We start from the raw sequence: 27,832 nt of genomic DNA on the forward strand, positions 1-27,832 counted from the left end.
AACCTCTCACTATCTACATATAAACACGTAAGAATTCTTTAAAAATGACACTGCTCCTCTGACATCTTTCCTCAAACATACCAAACGAACAGACTTTTTGCTCTCCAGCCAGAGATTTTTGCTATAGCCATTAATCCATGAAACCTCAATGTTTCAATTTACAGACCTAAGTTCAGGGATAAATCCTGTTTATAATTATAGTATTTTAACAGGTTACTAGAATTAGTTAAAAATAATTTAATTCATCAAAATATACCAGCATACTTATTTACTGTCCATAGTCCTGTAAACAAAGACTATTTAGAAAAGCCAGATTTCAACTGTAACACTCGCAGATTCTTCCAATTTTTAATTACAAAATAACAGCTTGAAGAGTTAAAATACCAGTATCAGAAACTTACCAAGCAAACTGTTAGCAACATTTAAGCATCTTGAAGGCTGAACCCAGTAATCTCCTCCGGATAAATCAATTTTTATTTATTATTTGTATTACCATAGTGCCTCCCTAGAAGCTCAAGTCATGGACCTGGACCCCACAGCGCTAACATCAACAATGTAACTGACAGAGGAGTTGGTTACCAGAATACTCTAAAAAGTGAAATGTACTATACCAGGTTTAAAAACAAACAACAAAAAAACAGTAGTGAGTTTCGGGGCACATAGACATACCCATAAAATTGAAATATCTTTAAAATGTCATTCAGAAAAATTTATTCACACCTGACTTACAGATCTCAATGTAAGTTTCCTTTATCAAAATAACCACATTACGTTTACTTACATCTTTGCTGTAAAAGAACTGTACAATATATATATAAAAAGTCATCAGCTTTCCCCAATTTTAATCATCATCTTCCTCTTCATCGCTGATCACATATTTCTTGTGCTTTTTACTTGCTTTGTCATCATCCTCTGCTTTCCTCTTTCCAGAAGGTTCACCTTCCTGAGGGCATAACATAATATATTTCAAGTTAAAATGAAAAATTCACTGAGTTTATTTCTGTGAAGAAAAACGAAACTGCTTCCAGTTTCAGTCCCCTTTTATAATACTGACTTAAGATTTATTTTTATATGATCAGTAGCATTGAGAGTACTCCTGACATTACTCCCAACCTCCACACTCTCCAATCGTACAGAATCATATCAAAGATTCAATTGCCTTGCAATTGTGCAATTACACTGCTTCCTGGGCCAAATTCGACCCTGGTGTGAAAGCAGTCACGCATAACATGGACTCCAAAGCAGCATCTAGAGTTATAACACTTGAGTGTTTTTAGATGCACACCAAAAAATAAATAAAAATAAAAATAAATAAACCCACACTATGGCTCCTGTCCCACAGACAGAACACAGAACTCTGTGTTACATTACTACAAAAGCTAAGGATAATTCTTCGAGGGGAAGTCCTCTTCAGTGTCTGTAGAATAAACTGTTGCTCATTAGCCGAGTCCGCCATTAACAGACCAGAATGCCATAGAGAGCAGCAGAAAACACCATCAAAAAAATCTGAGCATGGCCAGTGAGTCCCACAAACATCCTGATGTAAGAAAGGTGTGTTGCCTGTCTCTCCGGCCCCACTCCTGGGGGAATACTGGAGAGTATGCTCTTCTCTAGGTGAAAGTTCTAGTCTTTCAATTAGACAGGGAGAGCAATTTCTGCTAGGTATTTGTAACTACCAGATTTAATATTGATGGGGAAATATAGACTAATAGCTGACAAACTGTTCTATCTTTCAACAGCCAATACGTCTGCCAGAGAACAGCAACAACCATCATGTTTGAAATTATGTCTTATCAAATACAACAAATTTAATTTTGCAGATGACCACAAAAGGAAAAAAGACATTAGTGTTTTCAGCATATGGGATTTTAAACTAGTTTCTGTTCTGACTTAACACATGTCCAATGAGCAAAAGAAGAAAGGCACTTTTAAATAACTGTATAAAAATGGTGTTTTTTTTTTAAAGTTCTTCAGTAATACTAAAGCTAGAACTAATATTTTGAGAAAACAAACTCTGAAATAGAGCTTGAAGTCTCAGAAGAGATGTAAAGTTCTACAAAAATCAAGAAATAAAATAAAAGGGAAACACAGAATGCTGAACATTGGGTCTAGAGGATATACATTTATGGCAAATGGCAAGATGACTACTGCATTTAGTGCTTTCCCAAAAATGTGGCCTGACCACAGGCTGGGACCAAAACACCAATGACTTCTAATCTCATCTCAGATCTTGACTCTGACTTTGAGCAAGTTATTACAATTCTCAAACTGTTTATCCAGCCATAAAACGGGAATAATACTGTTCTTACTTACCTCAGAGAGATATTGTGAAAATCTCTTCAAAATACATGGAAAATAGTGTGCTAATTTCGTAAATGCAAAGTATTTTTAGTAAATCAGAGAATCAGAAATTATAATCACAATTAATGAGACTGCATAAGCATTAGGAATTATAAAGGGATAACCCTGTCTTTCTTATTTTAATGATAGATTCAGTATATGATTATCTATTGTGATTATAAAACGGAGAAATCCTTTAATAAAGGTCCATATTAAAAGGCACACGAGAAAGTATAAGGAACTGAAATCAAACAACTCCCCTATGAGAGCGATACGGCCATCTCTTGCAAATCTGTAAAATGACCAACAGGAAGGTCCACCTTTAAATTAACTAGTTTGGATGATGAACCAAAAGTTGATGTAGTATTAGAGGATGCAGGCAACTTAAATGAATTTTATCTGACAGTAAAACAAGTCTCTTCCTGTTTTTGCCGAGATGCCACTAATATTGATGGCCAAAAATCAGTATTTAAATACCTGCTTAAAATCATGGAGCTACAGTAAATTCTGGAAAACTTCAGTACAGCTCTTTACAAAAAGGCTCAAATCATTTGAATTAAGGTGATCTGATTTGATCCATGAAGAACTGGAAAATGTTGGGTTGGGCATAGGAGGGGGAAAAGTACAGGAAGTGATCCTGTTCCCAACACAAAGAAGTTGTACCAATTTAACTAAATCAGTTTAGAAACAGATGCAGTTAATCAACACAACCTCCTTATGGGGACAATCTTTAATCAGTTTAAGAGTACCTTATATAATCAATTTTTAAGCTTAAGTGAGTAAGGAATCGAGTTAAGCAAAATTGATACAAAGCCCTCAAACTGATTAAAGATTGTCCATACAAGTGAAATCAGTACAACTTGTGTTTAAAAAAGGTTCAAGTCCCTGCCTCTGTTCGGTAAAACTGACAAGAATTTGGTCAGCTTCTTTGGGTACGTCCAGACTACCTGCAGAATCGGCGGGTAGTAACTGATCTATCAGGGATCGATATATCGCGTCTCGTCTAGACGCGATATATCGATCCCCGAACATGCTCCCGTCGACTCTGGAACTCCACCAGGGCGAGTGGCGGTAGCGGAGTCGATGGGGGAGCCACGGCTGTCGATCCCGTGCCGTGAGGACCCGAGATAAATCGAAATAAGATACGTCGACTTCAGCTACGTTATTCCCGTAGCTGAAGTTGCGTATCTTACATAGACCCCCCGGCAGTGTAGATCAGCCCTCAGTTAGTGCTAAGGCGGCACTAGCCAGGAGCAGTGAAACTAACTCATCTTCCTGCTGCATTATTTCACTGGCCAGAGTTACCACTTTCATCAATGGCAAGTGAGTTTTTCAAGCTTTGGTCAAGTAAAAAAACCATGCTCCCCAATGAAAAGACCTTGATCAGTATAAAGTGAAATAAGGAGTAGTAGCTAATCAAAATAATACAGAGATTCACTATCCTGACCGTTGATTGTATTGTTATGCAATCTGATGATGCATTATTTGTCTACTTTGCTTTTCACTATCAGGCTAAAATAGTTAACATGCTAAGCATAAAGTTTTTTAAAATAATTTTTAGTGGAGTGCAGTCACAGCACACCAAAATGAGGTCCACTGTGTACTAATTCCTATTTAAATTTACATGAACCGTAGATTCTATGTGGGTATTTATTTTATGAATTTAGGATAGGATAGTCATGAAATAACTAGCTTTGGATTTAATCGCTAAAGTGATTGTGATTTATGGGATTGCTTTTAGTATTTTCTTACTGTGTTTATTGATTTTATAATGTCCATATTAAGTTATATTTTATATATATATATCCCACTTTATGTATTTGTACTGGAGATTTAAATGCTCATTCCTTTGGCCCAAGGGTAAACCAATACAAATAAAAATCTAACTTTATAAACATGTTAATTTTCAATCTATCAAGTCTTTGGGTTCAAACACTAAAACACAACACTTCCAGAAATTCTATCAAGCAGTCATCTAAGATTTTCTGTAAGCTTACAGGTTAAAAGGACAAAATAAAAAATTAAATGATAGAATATATTCCTTTATTCTAAATCTATAGATTGAAGGATGTTGGAGGAAAGTATATAACCATATGATAAAAGTCTCATCCACATTGTAAAGTCAACCATATCAAACACCACTGTTTCCACTTCTTCCCTGACATGGCATCTTGCAGTGTGAATAAGCTCTAACTACATCCATGAATTTTGCTAAAGCCCCCAATTCAGAGACACTCTAGAACAGGGGTCGGCAACCTTTGGCACGTGGCTCACCAGGGTAAGCATCCTGGCAGGCCGGGCCGGTTTGTTTACCTGCCGCGTCTGCAGGTTCGGCAGATCGCGGCTCCCACTGGCCGCTGATTGCCGTCCCAGGCCAATGGGGGGGGCCGCGGGATGTGCTGGCCGCAGCTTCCCGCAGCTTCCGGCCGCCCCCATTGGCCTGGAGCGGCGAACCACGGCCAGTGTGAGCCGTGATTGGCCCAACCTGCGGACGCAGCAGGTAAACAAACCGGCCCGGCCCACCAGGGTGCTTACCCTGGCGAGCCACGTGCCAAAGGTTGCCGACCCCTGCTCTAGAACATGGTTAGGTCCCATCCAATCTACACAGCAATACAGAAATATGCATTAACAACATTGTTGGACAACAATTTTAACCAAGTCTGCAAACATGGCTGATTTTACAGATTTTACCGAACATAAGTACCATTTTGGTCAAATATACGCTTCAAAATAATTTATTTCAGAACAAATAAAAACAAAATTTTTAAACTTTAATCAGTACAATATTAGATACAGTAGGAAAAAGGGAAACACCTTTACAAATAAGAAACTACTATGCAACAGGATGTTCTAAACCATCAGGTAGAATTCCAAAGAATAAATCACTAAAATTTCTGCGTCTGAAATATAGTAAAGCACCATCAAGCTGCATTGTGCCAGCCTCTGAAGCACATTATATACTATCAAATGTGGACAATGACCTACAGTGTGGTATTCTTAGGTCAAAAACTGAATTTATGCATGCAAAATTAAAAGTATTCTTTAATCTCAGAATTGGGGGGGGGGGGGAAGAAGCATGAATTTTGATTGGTCAAGCAACCCCCAGTATTTTTCCCAACTGTTTCCTAGTTTATCCCATAGGCTGTCGTAAAAAATACCTTTTTTCATGTACACTACGACTCAGCTATTTTGTTTTGTCATTCTGCATTTCCATTTTGGTCTGTTTGCTAAGTGACAAAATAATGTCTTTATAGAGGTTGGATGTCCAGTTTTCTAGTACCCTAACACAAAGCTGAATGTAAGTTGAGTTTTGATTTTAGGAAAAATATTTTAGACATGATCAGTTTAAGTCAGACTTCCAGACAGCATCTCATTTCAATTTCCTAAGAACATATTTAACACAATTAACAAAAGACACAGAATAATGGAAGCACTGCCCAAGAGAATACGTTTAGCGCACTAGCTTGACAAGTGAGTATCTAACCATGCAGTCTTCAGTCAGTCAAAACTCACATTGAACCAAAGAACTTTTGCCTGAATAAGAAATCCAGAATTGAGTCCAACAGTCAGCAGAAAAACTGCACAACATTGTTACAACCAGTTAACTTCCCTGCAAGACACTTACTTATGAGTTGTTCAGAGTATTTTTCCTTGTTCTTATGATGTTCCCTGATTTGGTGTTAACCAGTTTTAAGAAAAAAGAAATTGCTATCATGGGAGACATTTTACTTTGGAGCCTAATTAATTTTGATACAGTGAACAAATAAAATTGTTGAGGTAATAATTTAATTTGTTTAGAAGAGAAAGATTCTCACTTGAATATATATATCACCAGGTCTAGGCAGTAATATTACCCCTCTCTTCCACTATATTTAAGGACCATTGCTATTTTAAAATTGTTTAAAAAGTAGTGAAAGCTAACATTGGATTTAAGAATTCTATTAAGACTCATTTCTGCTCAACTTTATCCAACATGACAAATTGACATATTTATAACCTAGAATCTCAATGGCAACCCCTATCTGACCTAGGCATCCGAAAAGACATCTATCTAGTACAGGTATTTCGAAACTGCTCACTTTACTGTACAACAGAATTTCCCAAAGTTACATCAATGGGAATTCTACTTGCCTTTTATCAATATGCTGCATCACTTGATAATTTGTTGTTGGACAAAGCACTTTAGTATTGAGGACCAGCTCTCAACAACCTTTTTGTTTCTGTGTTTGACTAGATAGCCAACATCACTGTGCAGATTAGTAAGGTATCACTGTATTTGACAGATGAGTGCCGTGCTTTGTATATGAAGATATATATTGGTAAATGCCTCCAAGTCTCTATTTATAAACATTCAGAGTGTAATCCACCACTGCCACATTACATTTTTTTTTAAGCTTGAGCACCCCTATGTGGCAATGTTATGAACTTCAGCCTTAAAATCAAATTGTTTTAAAATGGAAGGTGATGTAGCTCACAGCGGATTAGCTCACTACTCTTTCACCTCTGAGGAACCAGAATCAAAGCCTAATTGAGATCACAAACAAAAATGAGTTTCGTCTTCACCTATCACAAAAGAAACAATTGCTAACATCTGCTCAAGGGAGAAAAACGACTGGAATTCCAGTTCAGGTGTAAGGGTATTAGCATAATTAAATGGGGTTACTTGCACATATGGACATACCCAGACTACAGGACAACGCTTCTACACTGCCTCACTTTCCAGAACACTAAATTCACTCAACAAATTAAAAAATAAACACTATTGGAATACTTTTAACACGACAAAGCTTTCAATGTTTTGCTTTCAGTTATTTTACCACACTCCAGTTCCTTTTAGTTATTTAATACAAATGCCACTCTGCTAACACTGTAATTGGAATTATCTCAGACACAGCAACACAGAATGGAATCCTAACCAACATCCCAGTTTTAGCCACTGGGTCTGGACAAGATTAGGAAACAAATACACCTGATGAGGGTTTTTACAGATCAGGGGTATACATCATGATACAGCGTATACATGTGCAGTATACACATTCAAATAACTTTTGGAGGAATAAAAGTTTAATCTTTCAATGTATTAAAGATTTTCCATATTCTAAGGCAGGAGTCGGCAACGTTCAGCACGCGGCTCGCCAGGGTAAGCACCCTGGCGGGCCGGGCCAGTTTTATTTACCTGCTGACGCGGCAGGTTCGGCCGATCGCGGCCCCGACTGGCCGCGGTTCGCCGTCCCGGGCCAATGGGGGCGGCGAGAAGCCGCGGCCAGCACATCGCTCGCCCGTGCTGCTTCTCGCCGCCCCCATTGGCCCGGGACAGCGAACCGCAGCCAGTGGGGGCCGCAATCGGCCGAACCTGCCGCGTCAGCAGGTAAATAAAACTGGCCCGGCCCGCCAGGGTGCTTACCCTGGCGAGCCGCGTGCCGAACATTGCCAACCCCTGTTCTAAGGTCACGTACTTCACACTGCAAGCTATACTGTATAGAAATCAAGATTCATTTTGAGATATAATTTTGACATTTCAGTAAGTGAGATTATGGAATTATAACATTTGTCTAACTTTAATGAACATAAAATCAATATATACCAAAAAACTACTACTAATTAACAGGAAATTAGGAAGGTAAGGTTAAGCAAGATGTCATTCAAGTGCAAAAATCATCTTTTCTCCTTTTAATAGCATACCACCATTTAACTCTTCCCCTTAAAAAGCAATGATCTATTAATAGTGCTGTGTGAAACAGGTTTCCCCTCCCCCCAACAGAACTGTCATATATTTATCGGGGGGAGGCAGACAGTAAGGCCTGGTGGATAGAGCACTGGACAGACTCAGGAGCCCTGGGTTCTATTCCTGGCTCACTATGTAACCAAGGGCAAATAATGTCAACTGCTCTGTGCCTCAGTTTCCCCATCTGTAAAATGGGAATGATGCTTACCTCCTTTCCAAAAGAATTTGAGAACTCAATGAAATACCTAGGCTTTATTATTATGATAAGCATATCAAATTTAACTGTACTGCAATCCATGGGTCCATAAAACCTTGAAAAATCGCAACTTACAACTACTTAGCTGGATAAATATGATGTATCCAGTCATTAAATCAGACAGTAGTAATCATTTTTCACAATAATACTCAAAATGATCAAACAAATTGTTCATTTTCAGGTTTCAGAGTGGTAGCCGTGTTAGTCTGTATCAGCAAAAAGAACGAGGAGTACTTGTGACACCTTAGAGACTAACAAATTTATTTAAGCATAAGCTTTCGTGGGCTAAACCCACTTCATCGGATGCATGCATCCTAATGTATTTTCCACTGCATGCATCCGATGAAGTGGGGTTAGCCCACGAAAGCTAATGCTTAAATTAACATTAGTCTCTCAGGTGCCACAAGTACCCCTCGTTCTTTTTGTTCATTTTCAGTCAACCAACTTTCACCATAAAATAAAATGCTTCTCTCACCTCATCACTGGTTAGTTTCTTTGCCTTGAGTAGTCTCTGCGTTCTGTCTTCATCTGATCCCTCATCACTGTCTGAAGAATAGATTCTAGCACGTTCCTCTAGAAAAAGAAATTAACCCAGGTAAAGACTGGTCTGCAAATGCCAATCCCTGCCAAAGCCCCTTGAACTATACCATCACATATACTGTTTCCTGATATTTCTCTCAATAATGTGCCAAGATCTCACCATCTTAGTGACAAACTATAAATAAATATACAAAATATAATTAAACAGATTGAGCCTACTTTGTAGTTTCCTTGTTCATTATGCACTATTCTGAGAAATCTGTTATTTCACCAGGACTATCCCATGAAATCAGTCAATTCGAATTAGATAGTATCAGATGAGTGCAGCCTAACAATAAAAAAAAGTTACATTCAGATTTTATTTGTACCTCTTATACCACCTTTATAGCGGTTTTTAATAGCTGCCAGACTGATTGCCTCTTCTCCTTCCTCCTCCTCATCATAACGATCAGGTTCTAAATAATTTGCACTCAGACCACGCTGGTGCTGCTTCTCCCGCATTCTCCGCTGCTGGGATTCTCTGCGAATGGACGCTCTTAACCTCTCCTCTTCTTTCTGTCCAGGAAAAGCAGTAGCATGTAAGGAACTATGAAGAATTATACCCAGAGGGCATCTTTCTCCAATGCTTTGCACCTTGTGTAGTCATTTTACACCAGTGCAAAGAAAATGTCAAACGCGACCAAATCAGAATGGTACAGCTTGATGCTCACTTTGCACTGATGTAAATGACTACACACAATGCAGGACTATGGAGAATCAGGCAAAGTATATTTTATAATTGACATTTCTCTTGGTTGAAACATTTATAGCTTTAAGTTTCCTTATTTATTTTTTTATTTAATGCACATCAGAGTCAAAGGCTTAATTTCCAAGATTACAAAATCAAGTTTGTGAATGTTATAAGAATTTAAACAGTTTAAAAATAGAGGCAACAATGTGTACTTATGATTAAACTTAAATTCTGTACAATCATATAATATGCTAGGAGAAAATGTAATAAAGTTAACCATTACTTCTTATTTCTGGATTGCTGTGTAAATTTAACCTTTCCTATACAGAACAAATGTGATCAACACGGATTTGTTCACCCCACTGTGCCAAGAATGACATTTTCAATTAGCACAACTTTTCCTGTAGCACTGCATTGTTATTTTCAGTGAATACAATATTTTGAAAAATATTTACATCTGTAGCATCGTACTTAAATGAATGTTTGAGTAAGTTTGTCCAATCTCTAGATTTGTTTTCTTACTAAAATTAAGAATTATAACATATTTACAACTGTAATAAAGGAGTAATACAAATCCCAGAAGCAGAAAGGGGACCATGCTTTGAAGCAAACACTACAATTTGCTGCCCCCACTACTGAAGGGTTGGAAAAACTCCCCAACTTGTAGGGGCAGGGGCCAGCACCTTCTACAGGACTCCCTTGTGGCCTGCGAAGCACCTCAGAACCACAACTCTGCAGGGTTGTTTCTGTAGGTAATAGCAAATACTCCATTCACCGGGCTTAATTTAGGACAGCTACACCTCGATAGCAATTGTAATCTTTGCTGGCACTAGTGACACGTAAACAGTCAGAATGCAATGATGCTTTTAATAAATGTATACTTTGGTGTGAAATCTTTTGCACAGTTGCCTGTGTAATGGTCTTCAAACACATGAGAAGTCTAGTAGCAGAACAGATGACTTGCACACAAAAAAGTTGTTTTTGTTAAAAGTCAAAAACATTAATTTTTCACAGCCTTATAAATAAAGAAGTTTGGCTGATTTACTTCCAGAAACTCCAAACACATCTCTTAGCCCCTCTGCCTTTAGGCTAAGCATGCAAATTTTCAGGCCAAAGGATTATTTGGAATGGTGAAGGGGAGAGATTAGAAGGGAAATAAAAGGGGCTAGACTAGAATAGGACTAGTTTCTTTAATTATGAAATTACAACAGGCTCTAGAATGTTGTACAGGAGGCACAGCATTTCACGAGGAAGGTAACAAATCAGCAAAGGGCTGACATAGATAATCTCTGAATAGAAGAATTAGTCCCCTTAGCAGGCCAGTCTAGGAACGGCAGATTTAGGAATTAATTCTGCCACAAAAGAGAGGCATATATTACTGTGATTATTATACAACTGGCTGCTATGTTCACACACTTGGCAACCAACTTGACAGAATATACATTAAGAAATGCCTGCATTTGGGTCTTTGAACATTTATCTGAAAGAGACAAAGTCATCTTCCTGTGGAGGGCACTGTCTGTAGAGTGAAGCCTGTTAGAAAATCGTTATAGGTTAAACACCCTTCTTATAAGGGCACCTCTGCTTTCTAAACATTAAGGTCAAACCATGGAAGTCTATTACCAAGAAGGGAAAGCAGCAGGGAAAAATGATAAAGGAACAAATTCTTCATATGCATGCGTATAGGAAGTTCCAATACAAGTTAATACATAAAAATTTCCACTGACAAATACACGATAACTTCCATATTAGAGTACAGCAGCATCTAGACGCCTCAGTCAGGATTGGGGCCCCATTGTGCTAGGCCCTGTAGAACAATGGGGTGGCAGCTCCCTATGCCATTGGTGAATTTGGGATGTAATTTTGAATATGCAAATTAAGTGTATACAGGCCAGATAAATATGAACTAGAAAGTCTGAATCATTTAGCGACTGCTGGAAAATACCACACGTCACCTTAAAATGAATGTTTATTTCATCTTAAAAATAAAGACTTTTCAAAATTTTACTTCCAAGGCCTTCATTTATTGTATTCTTAATATTTGTTTTTAATTTTGTTATTTCTGAAATTCTCTTGCTAACTGAGTACTTTACATTCTTACAGTTTCTCCTCTTAGCTTACAAACAATCACTATACCAGGTGCCATATCCACCGAGCATAAAAATGGATGCTGATAGAATATATTGTGATTTCTATGTCAGCACCAGAAGTTGCATCTTCATTTATTTTTCTAAAACTCAAATACCCAAGAATATTCAGACATGATATTTGCAATTTGAGATGAACAACATTAGTTCTAAGTTTAGGTCAAGAGTAATAAAACTCCTTATCACAATTAATACCTTAATCATTTCTGTGCGCTGAGACTCTGGATCACGACCAGCCATGGGCAAGATACGAATTTTTTGGGTCTTTGAACATCTATCTGCAAGAGACAAAGTCATCTTCCTGTGGGTGGCGCTGTCCGTAGAGTGAGGCCTGTTAGAAAATTGTTACAGGTTAAACATTTCTTACAAGGACACCTCTGCTTTCCAAGAACAATTACCGACATGCCACAAATACAATCAGGAAAAACAAAGACTCATCCATACAAAAGCAAAAAAATTAAATAGAATAGATAATGTGTACAGTACACAAGAATTATCCAATAGATTAAAATAGATTTAGCAAAATCACCCTTCCCCTAAGAAGTCCTCAACATCCCCTTACACACCTAAATATTCCTCCTTCCACTTCACATTTATGTTTCTGGTCATAGTCACCATCTTCATAGCAGTGACGTATCGTATGGAGATTTTTTTTCCAGAGAACATCAATACCCCTCCTGATTCACACCAAAACTTCTCATTTTAAAATTTTAAATTAAAATATTAAAATTACAGACAAAAATATAGGTTGCCTAGATAGTGCAATAAATAGCACACTGGCCTTTCAAGCCTGGAGATTTGGTCTCAGACCTAGCTACCTTAAAGTGCAGGTCTACTCTGAAGAGTGACTATTGAAAAATGGCAACTTCTTACTGAACAGCTCCATTCCCTATGTATTCAGTCAAAGTGAAACAGTATTTGTATTTATTTATTTACTATTATGCTATGGGAGAGAAGAGGATGCTGGCCTCTATTCTGGCTCACATATCAATGGAATCCCAATTGCAGGACCTAATTCTAACCTCATTTATACTTGTAAAAAGGGGAGACAAACATGGCAGCCTCAAGATGCCACTTTAAGGTCGCTTTTTAGAGAAATGTACTTAGGTCTCAAGTGTAGCTAGCATGCTAGTCTTGGTCTTCAGCGACAGTATAAACTCAAACAATTTGGCAGTCGCTATACAATTGATATTCAGATCCCAATACGGCCAGCACTGAAGTCAAAAGGAAGCCTAGAAAACTCATGACTGAGCCATAGTTAGGTGTATACAGCAACATCAGCCTTACTTTTCAAGAGTCAGAAAATTCTTTTGAAAATAGTGTTGTTTAAAAAAAAAAAAAAACAGCTCTTCCAGACAAGGTGTACTAAAAGAAGAACTAGTGATCCATTACTTTACTAATTCATCTCCACCTTTTAATACCCAAATATTTCATACCAAAATGCTGTATTATGACTTCAAGCTCTGTTAATGAACTGTATGTTTACCTGAAGGTTAATTTAGTCTTGAACACAGCCTGTCCCTGTAGACCAGTTCCTTGTCTGATAAACAGATGGTTGTGATCTCCCTGTAATGGTGCCTTGTACACATCAAAGACTTCATTGCCCAAATGCAGCGACATGCTTAAAAAAGGATTAATATATTAGTTATTTTTGTATTTATGACTCATTCTGCTTTTACACCATATATAAATGAAGGAAGCCTTCTCATTCCCTCTTTTTTATGCATAATTGAAATATTATTAGCTAAGTAGTATAGTATACCACTCAAAGATCTGAGAAAACAATAGTTATTAATTCTGCAAGAACTTCAAATTTCACTCACTCCTCACTTTTATATGCAAGAACGTCTGACAACTATGTTTTCCTACTCTAGATAATACAGAAAAGCCTAAGCTAACCTTCCATCTGACCACTTGACTATCCGAGCATTGCTTTCTCGAATCTCATTTCCCTCTTCATCTCGTCGCATTCGCCAACGTATGGTGTTTTCCACCTGTTGGAATAGAAAGTCTGTAAGCATGTATATAAAGTAAAAGGTGAACTAGTTTAAAGGAATATTGTAAAAAAGATATTACTGGGAGGTCAAGAATCAAGTGTCAGTAGTTAGCTAAATCTGCTGCGTGCAGGGTAAAAGAAAAGCTTTTGCAGAACAGTTACAAATCTTCACTGCATCTAAAGAAAAAAGTAGCTACAACAGAAAACAGCTAAGTAATTTCTATGAGTGCTGAACTTGTTTACTTCTTGGTAGAACAAGAAGCAGGAGATATCTTTAACAGGGTGACTCAAACCATCACCTCTCAACTCCCCAGGCTTTTCGTTTTATATAGTAGTTTGAAAGAACCTAACAGGAAAGGGGTGAGATGCAGAAAGAAAATTACAGATATACCTTTAGTTTTAACCTTGTTCTACCTTCTTCATCAAGCATCTCCTCATCTTCAAATTCATCCTCATAATACTGAGGATCAAAAGGTCTGTAATAAATTAGATAATGTATTCTTTATTCACCCATCTTCTAAAAAAGCAAACCCATGTTATTCTAGGATTGCTAAAAATAAATTTGTGATTCAGTTAAATTATATATTACACACAACTGTAGACATTACTGCCATGGTATACATACATTTATTTCTGCAACCATGTAATAAACTGGAGAGGTTTTAAACCACAGAAGACCTACCCTAAAGTCCCCAATAATATCAGCTGCAACCACTTCTAACATTTTAAATCTCTGAATAACTTTTTGTAAAGAAAAAGTCTACCTCAAATGTGGTATCCTCCCCTGATGTCCCATTGTGGCAAATAAGAGGTTAGGCCTGAGTCTAGTACTTGATATGTTCAGCCTGGTCCAGTGAGTTTTAAAGCGTGATAAAGATTTTGTGAATTATCATGGTTAGGATGCGGGAATTCCTGCCAGGACAATGTCTGGATGAACCATCTTTCATATGAGCCTAATACAGTGGTGGGCAACCTGCAGCATGTCCCTGCTGCCCGCCGCTTCCCGCAGCTCCCATTGTCCAGGAACCGCGAACTGTGGCCACTGGGAGCTGTGGGGGGCCATGCCTGCAGATGGCCATGCCTGCTGATGGTCAACGTCACCAAAATGTCTCGCAGCCCACAATCAGATTACCCAGATGGGCCGCAGGTTACCCACCATTATCCTAATAGGTCTTAGATTTGACACAGTCCCACACCTAACCCATCTGAGAGAAGGGAGAGGCAGAAAAACAATTTTTCTTCCTCCACTAAGTCTGACAGCTGGAGAAGTCCCACTTCCTCACCCAGATGCTGTAAAGGAAAAGAAAGTGGCAAGGGAGAAGCTGTTAGTCTGCTAAATTACTGCTATTTTAGGCCTGGTCTGCACTAAAAAATTAGGTTTAACTACATCGGTCAGGAGTGTGAAAACTCCTCATCACCGAGCAGTGTTGTTAAGCCCAACTAAGTCCCACTGTAGACAGTGCTAGGTCCACAGAAGAATTCTTCTGTCAACCTAGCCACTACATCTCAGGGAGGTGGATTACGTATGCCAATGGGAAGAACCCCTCCCATCAGCATAAGATGTGCCATTGTAGTGTTTCAAGTGTCAACAAGCCCTTAGTCTCCATTTTTGGGTACTGACCCATTAATATATCCAGTATCTGCCCTTGCTGTTGTTTATAGCTGCAAACAATGTTGGGAGGCGAAGCCGCGAAAGCAGCCAGAGTTGTCGGCTGCACTTTTTTACTTTTTGAGAAAGCTATCAATTGCTGCAAAGCATTGCAGTAGTCTGTCTGCAGACCCTCAAAGTCTGTACATCCTGACCCACAAAGGTTCACATTTGGAACATTATCTTTTCAATCATAAAGGCTATGGGCTCATAAATACTTCCTGGCCACAGAATAGAACATTTTAAAAATCAAGCAATGGGTGCATTGGGATAGAGGTGGTCAAAAGAAGCGTTCTCTTTAAAAGTGGTCTGCAGCAGGAGAATGGGAGAACCACCAAACTAGAGTATGTCAGGAACAAGCCTAGATTTGCAGGGAGATGGACACCTTTTACAAGGTCCAATAGTATAAGTCCCAAGTCAGTGGTATGTTTAGAAAAAGCAATACTCAACACATTTTTTGTAACTTGTTGATGTGCAGTTGGAGCCACACAGAGTAGTATTATAAGGAGCTACATGAATTTATTTTCTTTGAAATTTTGGATAAATGCTATGATCTGTTTTATACAGATGGTCAGTCTGAATTATCATAATATAGTTTCTTCTGGCTTCAGTGAATAATCCAAAGTAGTGCTTCTATTATTCAAAAGTAGCCAAATGTAATAGAAATAAAAATGTAAACTAAATGGCTTACAATACACTAGAAGATTAAGCCTCAAACTGAATAAATATGAAAACTACACGTTTAGAACTCAACAGATAATCTTAAAAGATAGTATTATAAAGACTATGAACTCATTAGGCACATGCTACTGTTTCAATTCACTGGACTTTTAAAACTGATGTGTTGTGAAGATACATACTAAACTAAAAACCTGAAAAGCATGCACAGTTCTAGTAAATACATCACAACTGTGGGACAAAGTCTCTCTAGGCTACTTTTTATATTATGTTCAGTACATCATTTTTAGATTTGCAAAACAAGGTTGCCTATTGAGAAAAGTCAAACATATAAAATTAATGCCATCAAAACAGATTTCCTGGATGTAGGAAATACTCAGGTCCCCTGAATAGGCTGTTTACTCTGAATTAAATCTCAAAGATCATTTAGTTTTACAACATATGGTGCATTATTCAGGATGAAATTATCAACGTTCACCAAAAACTAAAGCAGTGCTGAAGAAAGGCAAGACAGCTATACATTCAGGAGAATGGTGCAATGCAGCCACAGACAATTAAAAAAATAAATTTAAAAGGGACAGACTTACTCATTTGAGTTGCACACCAAGCTTACAAAAAAAAAAAAAATCACTAGTTCTTCTATTGATTTAGACAAGAGTGAGATGATGAATTTTACAGGTAGAGCAGCTAAAAATGGCTAATTTCATAGGGTCAAATTAGTACAAATAAAAGGAGTTATTTAAAATTATGAAATGCATTACATGTATCTAACAGGTTGAACCTACACATTTAGTTTACAAGAAGACAGTAAAATGAAAAGTGATCTGAATATCTGATCGACTATATCAAAGTATGCACCCCAGTGTTAATTATATTTAATGTGGTCAACAGAAATTTCATTTGACTACTAGAACAAACGGGAAATACTAAGTGAGAGTTTAAATAATTAACACCTTTAATCTATAGACTCAAATGCAGTATTACCTGGGCTCCACGCTGAGGAAGTTGGGCAGCTTCACAAAATACAAGTCATTTCCTAAGTCGGTGTTTACTTTTGGTATCTCTACTTCTATTCGCGTTTCTGGAATAGGTTCTTCTTCCTGCTGCTCCTGATTCAATCCATTCTCATCCTAATGGATGGAGTAGCAAAACCACATTACATTATGTAGGTGAAAAAGCCAGACTGTTCAGGTTGTTCCACTGACCACTTAATTTTTGCTCTGAAACATATGGAAAACCTCTCTCTCTCTCTGTCCATCCACCACCCACACGTAATTGGATTGTGCAAAGTACACGCTACTGAGACAAAATTATCAAACACGGTACTCAAGCCTGCCACCTAATGTGATTTCAGTTATGAATGTTAGTTCAAGATACCAAGAGAGAATGAAAGTAAAAAGCATGGGACTGATCCAAATAAATTGGTCTCCTATAGGGAGCTAGGAAATGGTGGTAACTTTGCCTAGACTAAAATTGGCCTTTAGATGTAAAGGGCTTTGAATCTATTGCCATCTATTCCCAAAAGAAAAATACTTTTCCAACAGGCCCTACTACAAGTATCAAGAACAGTTATAGTACTATATTCTACTTGTTGACATAACCAGAACATACTCAAAATATATAACCACAGTTACAAGAGCAGAAAAACAAGTGACCCTATCTTACATTGCCATGTATAAAAGGTGAAACTGTTAACAGTGATTCTTTCTGCTTGGGCAATATCATTTATGAATTCTCATTAAATTGTCAGTCTTTCATTAAAGTGTGCTAAAACTCAGTCCTCTAGGATTTAAAACTCTATACTAGACTGCTTGGGCAAGTGTAAGAGGCACAGCAGGCAACTTCTTTCAAAGGACTTACAATAGGTTGCCCTGGAGTTGGTGGCTTGTCTTCCCCATCACTCCCTGAAGAAATGTCATCTGCACCTCCAAACAGATCTATCGCATCCCTGTGATCTTGAATAGAAAAATATGTATTTTATATATGGAGAAAAAGAGAAATTGTTATATTCTACCACTGGAAGTCATCTACAAGATCATTAAAAGTGACCTGCAAAGGAGGGGGAAAAAATTTATTTCCTATTTTGTGCATTTCTCTAGGAGGTTCAAAGAGGACTTGAAAAGGTGATTTGTCTCTTCGCTCACAACAAAAAAAAAAAGTGTTTTAAATTTAAAAATGCAGGTCACATCTACCTTGGAAGGACTCTATGATGACAGGAATACTACTGAAACAATGACATCATAAGGGCCAACAGTGAAAGCTGAGCAATTGAGAGAGACAGATTTTGGATTAGATGATCATTGAAATTAAATTGGTGTCAACATATTGGACAAAGGCAGTGAAGTGTGGTAGGTAATAATATACATTCTCTGAGTCTCCCATAATCAAATAACAGACTCAATTTCCAGGGTCTTTCAGCAAGAAATTAGGATATAATGATGTCACCAGATTTTTCATTAAAAAAAAAAATAGTTCAATTTGTTGCCAAGGAAAGTGAAAGGCTGATAGCACTGAGTAGAGATTACTTCAAACTGTGCAAGCTCCCCCATGCAGCTCTATCGCTGCACCTTAGTTGTTATGCTCTGCAACTCACCAGATAATCCAACACTAGTTTTTTCCTCAGTTAATACTACCAATCATACAGAGTTTTAAAGTGAATGCATGCTTAATGTCAGATAAAGTAGAAGGGATTTGAAAAAACAGCTAGTTACCTTTTTGTCCTTCTGCATCGCTGTCCATTTCTGAATCTGATGCAATTGGTTTTTTACGTTTCATTCGCAAAATTTCATCTTCACTGTCACTGCCTCTTGCAGACTCTATCAAAGAGAATATATATCCTCAAATTAAGAATTTCATGCTGCATCTTTTTATATCTCACACTATCCATAGCTTGTATTAATAAGTAAACTAATTCAAACAACGAAAAAATAATTAAAGTTTACTGGGTGAATCAAGCGTTATTAAAAATACTCTATTACTGTTAAAACTCAACTGGAATTAATAAATAATTTTATAACCAAATCTGAATCATTTCAAGCCAAGACAACAGAAGTAATATTGTTATGGACAGGTCAACAAAAAAAAAAAAAAAAAAAACACACATGACTTAGGGTCCTCATTGTAATGGTGACAGTTCAGTCTGTTCAGCATTAAGATTTAATTTGGTTTTGTTTATGAAAAGACACTACAATCAATCTTTGAGAAAAGGTCACCCCACACAAAGATTAATTATCTCAATTATGAGATGACTACAAGAACCCAATGAAGGTCAAGGATGATGATATTTTCAACACTGTATTCAATCCTACCAGATTTATGCTCCTGTTCCTCTTCATCATCTGAACGCCTGTGATCTTCATCAGAATGCTGGGCCCTTTCATCATCATCAGAATTCTGCATCTTCTCCTCATCAGAATGCTGGGCCCTTTCATCATCATCAGAATTCTGCATCTTCTCCTCATCAGAATGTAGGGCCCTTTCGTCATCAGAGTTCTGCATCTTCTCCTCATCAGAGATCTGAGGCCTCTCTTCATCATCTGAGTTCTGCATTTTCTCTTCATCGGAGTTTTGTAGTCTTTCCTCATCATCAGAAATCGGAGGCCTTTCATCATCATCAGAGTTCTGAACCTTCTCTTCATCATCAGAGTTTTGCGGCCTTTCCTCATCATCAGAGTTCTGCAGCTTCTCATCATCATCTGACTGATCACTTTTGTCCTCTTTGCCCCACTTTTCATCCTCCGAATGTGCTTTTTCAGATCCATCTGCATCTGAGTGACGGCTACCGTCGTCTGATCCGTGTCCTCTGTCATCATCGTCATCAGCAGCTTCTGAACCACTATGCTGATCTATATCTGACTGGTCATTATCTTCATGTTCAGAATGCCCCGAAGCTTCAGAGTGATTGTATGATCTTTCAGATCGGATGTCACTCCCAGTATGGTGGGATGCTCCCTCATCCTCACTATCATCTCCAAATAACTCTTTGTTACTGGGCTTTATTGCCTCTCTGTCATCACCTCTGTCACTCTCACTTCCAGAAACATTACTGCCAGAGCCAGCATTCTCCTGATCAGAGTCAGAGTCAGATCCAGAGTCAGAATCTGCAAAATAAATATTACCCACTTAAAAGTGATTAAGGGGAAAGATTGCCAGATGAAGAGATAACAAAAAGATTAGCACTTCTTAAGACAGAGTGGAAAAAAATAAGAGGGGACATAAGAGACGCACCTAAATAATGAAAGTAAATATCATGTTCTTATTTAAATTATAAGAATAAAAGAAAGTTAATGAAGTTGTGACATGAAAAGGAAATTTTTCTTCTTTTTAAAAAAAAAAAAAAAAAAAAAAAAAAAGACAGATAACTAGTCTGTGATCCTGTCACCAGGCATCATTGAAACCAGAAGTCTACTAGCAGTCAAAGAAAAATTATACATTTATATGGGTCATGAGGAGACAAAGATAAATTTGATAGTTTAAAAAAGCTTTTTTAAACTAAACATTTTATTCTGTTTATAACATCTTGGGAGTTCAAAACTGAAACTGTTTTCAAATCTAATTTGCTTGCCCTTCCCCAACACATGCCTATAGACAAATTTGCTACAGTAGAACTACTCATGAGTGCTGAGTTTGTGGCACTAATTTTTATTCAGGAAAAAAAATAGTGTTTGTTTGGAAGAATAAATTACATAAAACGACAGGGACTTTGCAAACATAAAAAAGGCTCAAATTTTGGACAAGCTAATCTGGACAATATCCATACAGAAATTATTTCAACATTTTTCTTCGAATTGTTGATGACAACTGTGATGTATGAATTGTGTTAAGGAACGGTGATCACCACAAATGTATGTAAAAAGAGAAAGTTATAGAAATTATATTAACAGATTATTTTTCCAGATAAAAAGGAACAAACAGGAAACTCATGAAATACAAACATATCTAAACATAAAAATACTCAAAGAGTAAAAGGCTGATTTATCAAATTTATAATCAGAAACCAATTTTGCAGCAATTTCATGAAAGTCAGTTTTCCCAGTTCATGGTAAGGGAAACGAATACACCATTACATGCACATTCACTAAACTCTCAGTCCTGAAACATATACTTTCTATTTTAGATGTATTTTAACTGGAACTGATGTATTGAAAAGGAAATGAAATTGAAAACTTGTTTAACTAACATAATAAGACAAAAAGTTCTAGACTAAATCAGAAAAAGAGACAGATTTCCAAAAGACAGGTGATGAAAAAGTGTGTTCTCTCTCCTTTCCTTTATTAAATATTAATTTTGCTCTGCACCCAGGGGGAAAAAAATGCTTTGCCAAAACAATCCAGAATAAGAATATCTGAGCCCTCAGAAATTCATAAATAATAGTTTATATGTAGCAAATGTTGGCCCTATTTATACTGTTCATAAAATTAAAAACAGAACAACAGAATCTAGTTCAGAGGTGGGCAATCTATGGCCCGGACCATCCTGCCCGGCCCCTGAGCTCCCGGACGGGGAGGCTAGCCCCCAGCCCCTCCCCCGCAGAGTCACGCCACCGCGCGGGCAGCACTCTGGGCAGCAGAGCTGCGCGCTCCTGCCGAGCAGAGCGGCAGCGTGTTTGGCTCCGGCCGGCGCGGCAGCCAGACATGCTGCTCTGCTCAGCACGGTAAGTGGGCCGGGCCGTGGGGTTGTATAAGGGGCGGGGGGGCCCGGGGAACAGTCAGGGGACAGGGAGCGGTTGAATGAGGCAGAGGTTCGGCGGGGAGGCGGTCAGGGGACGGGGAACAGAGGGGGTTGGATAGGCGTGGAGTCCCAGGGGGCCTGTCAGGGGGCGGGGGTGTGGATAGAGGTCAGGAGACTGGGAGCAGGGGGATTGGCTAGGGGGCGTGGTTCCTGGGGGGCAGGTTAGGGGCGTGGATAGGTCGGTGGGTTCTGAGGGGGAGCAGTGGGAGGGGTCGGATGGGGACAGGTGCCAGGCTGTTTAGGGAGGCACAGCCTTCCCTACCCGGCCCTCCATCCGGTTTTGCAACCCCAATGTGGCCCTCGGGCCAAAAAGTTTGCCCACCCCGATCTAGTTGTGTTAAATTCGTATCATGTGTGCCCAAGCTGTGACCATCTGTTTCACTACAGAGCTGGAGTCCTTTACAATACAGTACTTATTAAGCAGAAAGAAAGCGGACGTAGGGGGGTTACTCTCAACAGAGAGAATCAGTAGAACCCCCCGGGTTAAGCAATTTCCCTGTCAGCTCCTCAATCGAGTCCTGGGGCTGGAGAACTTGGCCACCTTTAACAGCAGCTGTAATAAAACATGCTAAGATCCTGGGGTGTTGCTAGTAATGAAACCCCTCGGGTCCAGAGCCGGGGCCAGGGACACACACACACCCCCGGCTGCAGCACTTGTCGGGCATCCCAGGTGCAATCACCGCGGAAGGCAGAAAGCCGGCCCCGATGGGCCAGGCTACAAACCCGCAGGGCAAACCCCACCCGCCACCCGCACTTGCTACTAAAAGGGGCACGGCCTTGATGGCGCCCCCCGCCCCGGGAAAGGAGCTGGGGGGACTGAAGGGACCCAGCCGCCGGGAAGGATAAAGGGAGGGGAAGCTCCCAGCTCTGGGCGGGGAGGGGCAGGAGGACGGGCCAGTCGTTCGGGGGAGCGGAGGGACCGAGGTTAAATACGGGAAGCGCGGTGGGGGGGGTGGGCCCGGCCTCTCTCCCCTCTGCGGAGCCCCCGCCGGTACCTTTCTGCTCGGGCTCGGAATCGACATCGCTCCCGAACAGGTCCTCCATGTCCGCCATGGCGCGGGCTCACCGGGCACGCGCACGACGCTGCCGCAAAGCGCAGGCCTCGCTCGCCTCCTTTCCAGCGCTCCCGCACCACAGGGAAGTCGGAAGGGCCGCGGCGCCAGCCAGTGACGCGCTGCGGAGCGACTGGTTCCGTACGGGGTCAGGGGGGTGGGGCCGCCTGTGCTGACCCGACCCAGGCATGGTGGGGGTGAGGGAGGGGAGAAGCCTTAAAGGGGCAGCGTCCCATTAACGGAGCTCCCCCACGGCAGGGGCCCACAAGTCCCTCTTGCCCAGGGGTTCTCAAACTGGGGGTCGGGACCCCTCAGGGGGTCACGAGGTTATTACATGGGGGGTGGTGAGCTGTCAGCCTCCACCTCAAACCCCACTTTGCATCCAGCATTTAGAATGGGGTGAAATATATAAAAAAGTGTTGTTAATGGATAAGGGGGTCGCACTCAGAGGCTTGCTATGTGAAAGGGGTCACCAGTACAGAAGTTTGAGAACTACTGACTTAGCCCTTTCAGCCTGCACAGGGCTTGGCCACGCACCTTGGAGCACAAACAGCCACGATCCCCAACACCAAGACGCACCTGGGACGGGGGACAGTGATTTCACAAACACCCCCTAGCTCTGGAAACTGGAGTATTTGAGTTGGGCCAGGTGCGATGGCTGCTGGGATACTGGGGCCAGGTCTGGTCTCCACAGGGCAAGCAGGATGCTGATACGTTGGCGAGGGAGGTGAGGCAAACCCGAGAATGATTAAAGCGTTTGAAAACATGCCTTAGCATGCTAAACTATATAGCTTGAGTCTAACAGAGAGAGGAGCAAGGGGTGACTTGAGTACAGTCTGTAAGTATCTATAGGGGGAACAAATATTTAATAACGGGCACTTCAGTCTAGCAGAGAAAGGTATAACACGAGCCCCTGGTTGGAAGGTGAAGCTAGACAAAGCCTGACTGGAACTAAGGCATACATTTTTAGTGGGGAGAGTCATAAATCATTGGAACAATTTATGAAGGGTCAAGGTGGAGTCTCCATCACTGTCAATTTTTAAATTGACAGGCTGTTTTTCTAAAATCTATGCTCTAGGAATTATTTGGGGGAAATTCTATGGCCTCCTACAGGAGGTCAAACTAGATGAGCACAATGGTCCCTTCTAACCTTGGAATCTATGACTGATGAGCTAATAATCCCCAATACCACCTCTCCCCACTGGACCCAGCCCCAGAGAAAAGAGCCAGTGATCCGCCCCACCATAGAAACCCCATGACACAGGGTCCAGTGACCCCTCCTGCCGACCCAGTCTACCTACCACACAGGGCAACTCTTCCCAGGACTATCATCACATCCCCCATGGGTCCCTAGTTGCTTCACATTGACAGGATCTGGCATTTACCCAGCATGGGGACCACTGACTCAGGTTTGCCAGTCTACAAGCTTGGCCTCACTTGCAATATGGGGGTCAGGGCATCCACCCCAGTGACCTCCCATCCCAGAACTCAGGCATCCACTTTTTTTCTCTTCTTTGCATGGCTGATGTAAATGTAGAACAACTATAATTTTACATTTAGATGGTTAAGCCAGATAATTGTGTCTGGAGTAGCAGAGCGTATTGCTGTGATGCCTCCTTCGTATTTGTGAATAGAGCATTGAGTTGTTATATGTGTGATGCACTCCATATGTTTATGGAAATATGTTTATAAGTGTAAATAGGATGTAGCTGGAATATGCTTTATGCAAAAGGTCGCTTGTAAAGTATCATTACAAAGTGTATAATCTACTGAGTGTGTTCATCCTATTTGTATGTATGTATCATTCTTGTATCTGAAATTAGGAATATGAAATATATGTCTGAGGTCCTATTATAATTATGCAAAGTGTGGGCCATTAATGGTGGTTTGGAATCTTGATGGCTACCATTAACCAGGACAATCATTTGTAGATGGTTCTGTTTACTTGTAAGACTTCCTGTATACGCATGTGCCAGCGAGTGGGTAATGAAGTCTCACAGGACATGTGATCATGTCACCTGAACTGGAATCCATCTTTAACCTGGTGCTTTTCCATTTAGAAGGAGGGGTGGGAACCCAGAGAGAGACAAAGGATTCCCACCTTGTGCCAAAGCTATTAAAGGGGTGGAACAGAACAAAGGGGGTCCCAGTCATGTTGAATCCCCTGCTTTTCACCTAAGATGCCTGCTGGAACTAACAAAGTCTGTACCAGGGGAAAGGATTGGGCCCAGACTAGGAAGGAGTCTAGTCTGTGAAAGAAACTTATTGGAACATCTCTGAGGGTGAGATTTACCTGTATTCAGTTTCTTAATTAGGCTTAGACTTGTGTGTTTTTGCTTTATTTTACTTGGTGACTTACTTTGTTCTGTCTGTTATTATTTGGAACCACTTAAATCCTACTTTTTATTCTTAATAAAATCACTTTTGTTTATTATTGAACCTAGAGTAAGTGATTAATACCTAGGGGAGCAAACAGCTGTGCATATCTCTCTCTCAGTGTTATAGAGGGTGGACAATTTATGAGTTTACCCTGTATAAGCTTTATACAGAGTAAAATGGATTTATTTGGGGTTTGGATCCCATTGGGAGCTAAGTGCTGGAGACAGGAGTACCTGCTGAGTGGTTTTCAGTTAAAGCCTGCAGCTTTTGGGACATGATTCTGACCCTGGGTCTGTGTTGCAGCAGGCTTGCGTGTCTGGCTCAACAAGACAGGGTTCTGGAGCCCCAAGCTGACAGGGAAAACGGACTCAGAAGTAGGTTCAGCACATCAGGTGACAGTCCCAACGGGGTCTCTGTGACTGAGCCCATCCATGTTCTGTTCTGCCATGGTTTATAAATATATGGAGATATACCTATCTCATAGAACTGGAAGGGACCCTGAAAGGTCATCAAGTCCAGCCCCCTGCCTTCACTAGCAGGACCAAGTACTGATTTTGCCCCAGATCCGTAAGTGGCCCCCTCAAGGATTGAACTCACAACCCTGGGTTTAGCAGGCCAATGCTCAAACCACTGAGCTATCCCTCCCCTCATGTTTGTGCACATGCAGTTTAGGGTTGCCCATGAGCTCCATGGGAGATTGAAGCCAAGGATCTTCTACATTGGGTCTTTCACAGGGTATTTATTTGTGACTTCTTGTGAACTCCATTTGGCTTTCCAAGCTTCATCAGGGTTGAAGTTGCATTGTTGTAGGTTAAATGCCTGAATTCAAAAGGGTGTATGTGACTAAGTAGTGGTAAGGAATGTTGTTAAGGTCGTAGTGGATGGAAAGATGTTCATTTTCCACAATACTCTGGAATTCCCGAAGGCATAGTGTTTTGCGGTAGGGGATCCACACTATAACAGCAGGTGTCTCGGTCCTACGCAGTAAGGTTTTGTGCTTTCTTCATATCTCATGTACTACAATCCATCTCCACTAAGGAGTTACTAAGTAAAAGTGGATCAGATAAAAGTTTATTTTCAGGCAGTTACCACTTCACAGTCCTACAATAAACTCTGTCCCACATTTTTCATAACTGTCCTTAACTTAACCTACCAGTGACTAAACTGATAGAGGGTGGGATAGAGCATCCTAGCTCAAGCAAACCACATGATAGAGCATTCCTTGTCCTGCAAACCCAAACTGAAATGGGGCAGAATCTAATGCTTCACCTCCAGGGGCCAAACAGGGGAGAATCCTGTATCTTGACCCAACTGACTCAGTTAGATCATTTGGGTCAAGGATTCCTAAGAGCAATGAAGTCCCTGAAGATTCCTGCCATGATAAGCCAAATAGGGAAAAGGGACACATTGTCTGTTGGAAAGAGGATAAATGACACCAAAATGAAGAAGTCTGGGGGAGAGGAAGAGTGTGTAAATTTAGAGTTAAATTGGCCAGGTGCTGCTGCAAATTGTCTACTTGGCTCCAGTTGTAGTTATGAACTATAACAGCCAAAAAGCTGGGATTTTCCAGTCTACTAGATACATTTGAACAGACAGCAGAGAATGGGCTGGTTGCTCTTTTCAGATTTACCCTGATTTTCTGTCCATTTTCTTCTCTTGCTTTGTTACTAAGACATTTAACATTTATGTAATTTTCTGCTGAAATTCCCCCATGACACTTACTAATCCTTTTATAAATCGCTTGGAACAAAGCTGCCGAGATACTTTTTGTTCTGGAAGCTTAGTATGCTTTTCTCAGAAACATTCAACCTTTTGAAAAGGTATAAACAAATTCTGCTTTTCATATATTTTACTCCATTTATCTTTTTTAATTGTAAATAAAATAATTATATTGAATATAGGGAACAGCAGTCATCCAGATGTTTTTTACTTTGGTATTAAATTCCTTAAATTTTGCATTGTACCCCACATTTTCATTGTACAATATACTGCAGATGCTTTCAGTTTCAGAGCCAACAATCCATTAAGATGAGTGGGGTTGGTTGACCACTCAGAACTGGTTCAGGCAGTCTGCAAACTCAGGCAGATAGTCTAGCATCAGTTCACATTCCATGCATGTTTTCCAGCTTTTCTTCACAACCTGAGGGCTGGAAACAAATTTATTTTTTATAATGAAAGTGGAGATTCTCAATCATAGGTGTGGTAAGGGATCAAATTCTAAGTCTGCTGGATCAAATTCTAAAGCCGCTGAATCATGGAATACACAGAACTTCATATACAAGGAACAATTTTGCATCAACAGCAGGATAAGTTAGATGACAGAATAGGTCTCTTCTCTCTCTAATTTTTATTAGCCAATCTGTCCATGTAGATTGGTGAGCACATCTACCACTTGTGAAGATTATAAAATCATTCCGTAATGTTGCCTGGCCTATACTAAAATTACATAGCAACTTCAATTTTTGGAGTGAATATTTATGGGCTCATTCTCTTCTCTGCCACATTTTCATTAATTTAAAAGTCAAATTTGGTTTTGAATATCTTGTTAGAAGTAATACATAACAAAACAATTTACAATAGTGTCTTTCTTTAAGCCCTTAGAGCAGTGAGT

General features: G+C 39.9%; 1 protein-coding gene across 2 annotated transcripts; it reads right to left on the minus strand.

Annotated features, from left to right (window-relative positions):
- Positions 1 to 694: 694 nt before the first annotated feature.
- LEO1 (LEO1 homolog, Paf1/RNA polymerase II complex component) lies at positions 695 to 22,930 on the minus strand. 2 transcript variants are annotated; one of them, XM_026648297.2, is made up of 12 exons: positions 22,786 to 22,930; positions 19,369 to 20,160; positions 18,772 to 18,876; positions 17,921 to 18,015; positions 17,045 to 17,190; positions 14,126 to 14,210; positions 13,638 to 13,732; positions 13,225 to 13,359; positions 11,934 to 12,069; positions 9,230 to 9,416; positions 8,797 to 8,894; positions 695 to 939 (listed from the first exon to the last, which is right to left on the minus strand). In XM_026648297.2, exons 1-12 carry the CDS (start codon positions 22,841 to 22,843, stop codon positions 871 to 873), a joined length of 2,001 nt encoding a protein of 666 aa, XP_026504082.1. In that variant the 5' UTR covers positions 22,844 to 22,930; the 3' UTR covers positions 695 to 870. The 2 variants fall into 2 exon arrangements, with proteins under 2 accessions (XP_026504082.1, XP_026504080.1); XM_026648295.2 differs by having other exon boundaries at positions 695 to 943.
- Between the last annotated feature and the right edge of the window lie 4,902 nt (positions 22,931 to 27,832).

The sequence above is a fragment of the Terrapene carolina genome, unplaced genomic scaffold, assembly GCF_002925995.2.
Source record: "Terrapene carolina triunguis isolate 2854851 unplaced genomic scaffold, T_m_triunguis-2.0 Scaffold67, whole genome shotgun sequence".
Taxonomy (NCBI): Eukaryota; Metazoa; Chordata; order Testudines; family Emydidae; genus Terrapene; species Terrapene triunguis.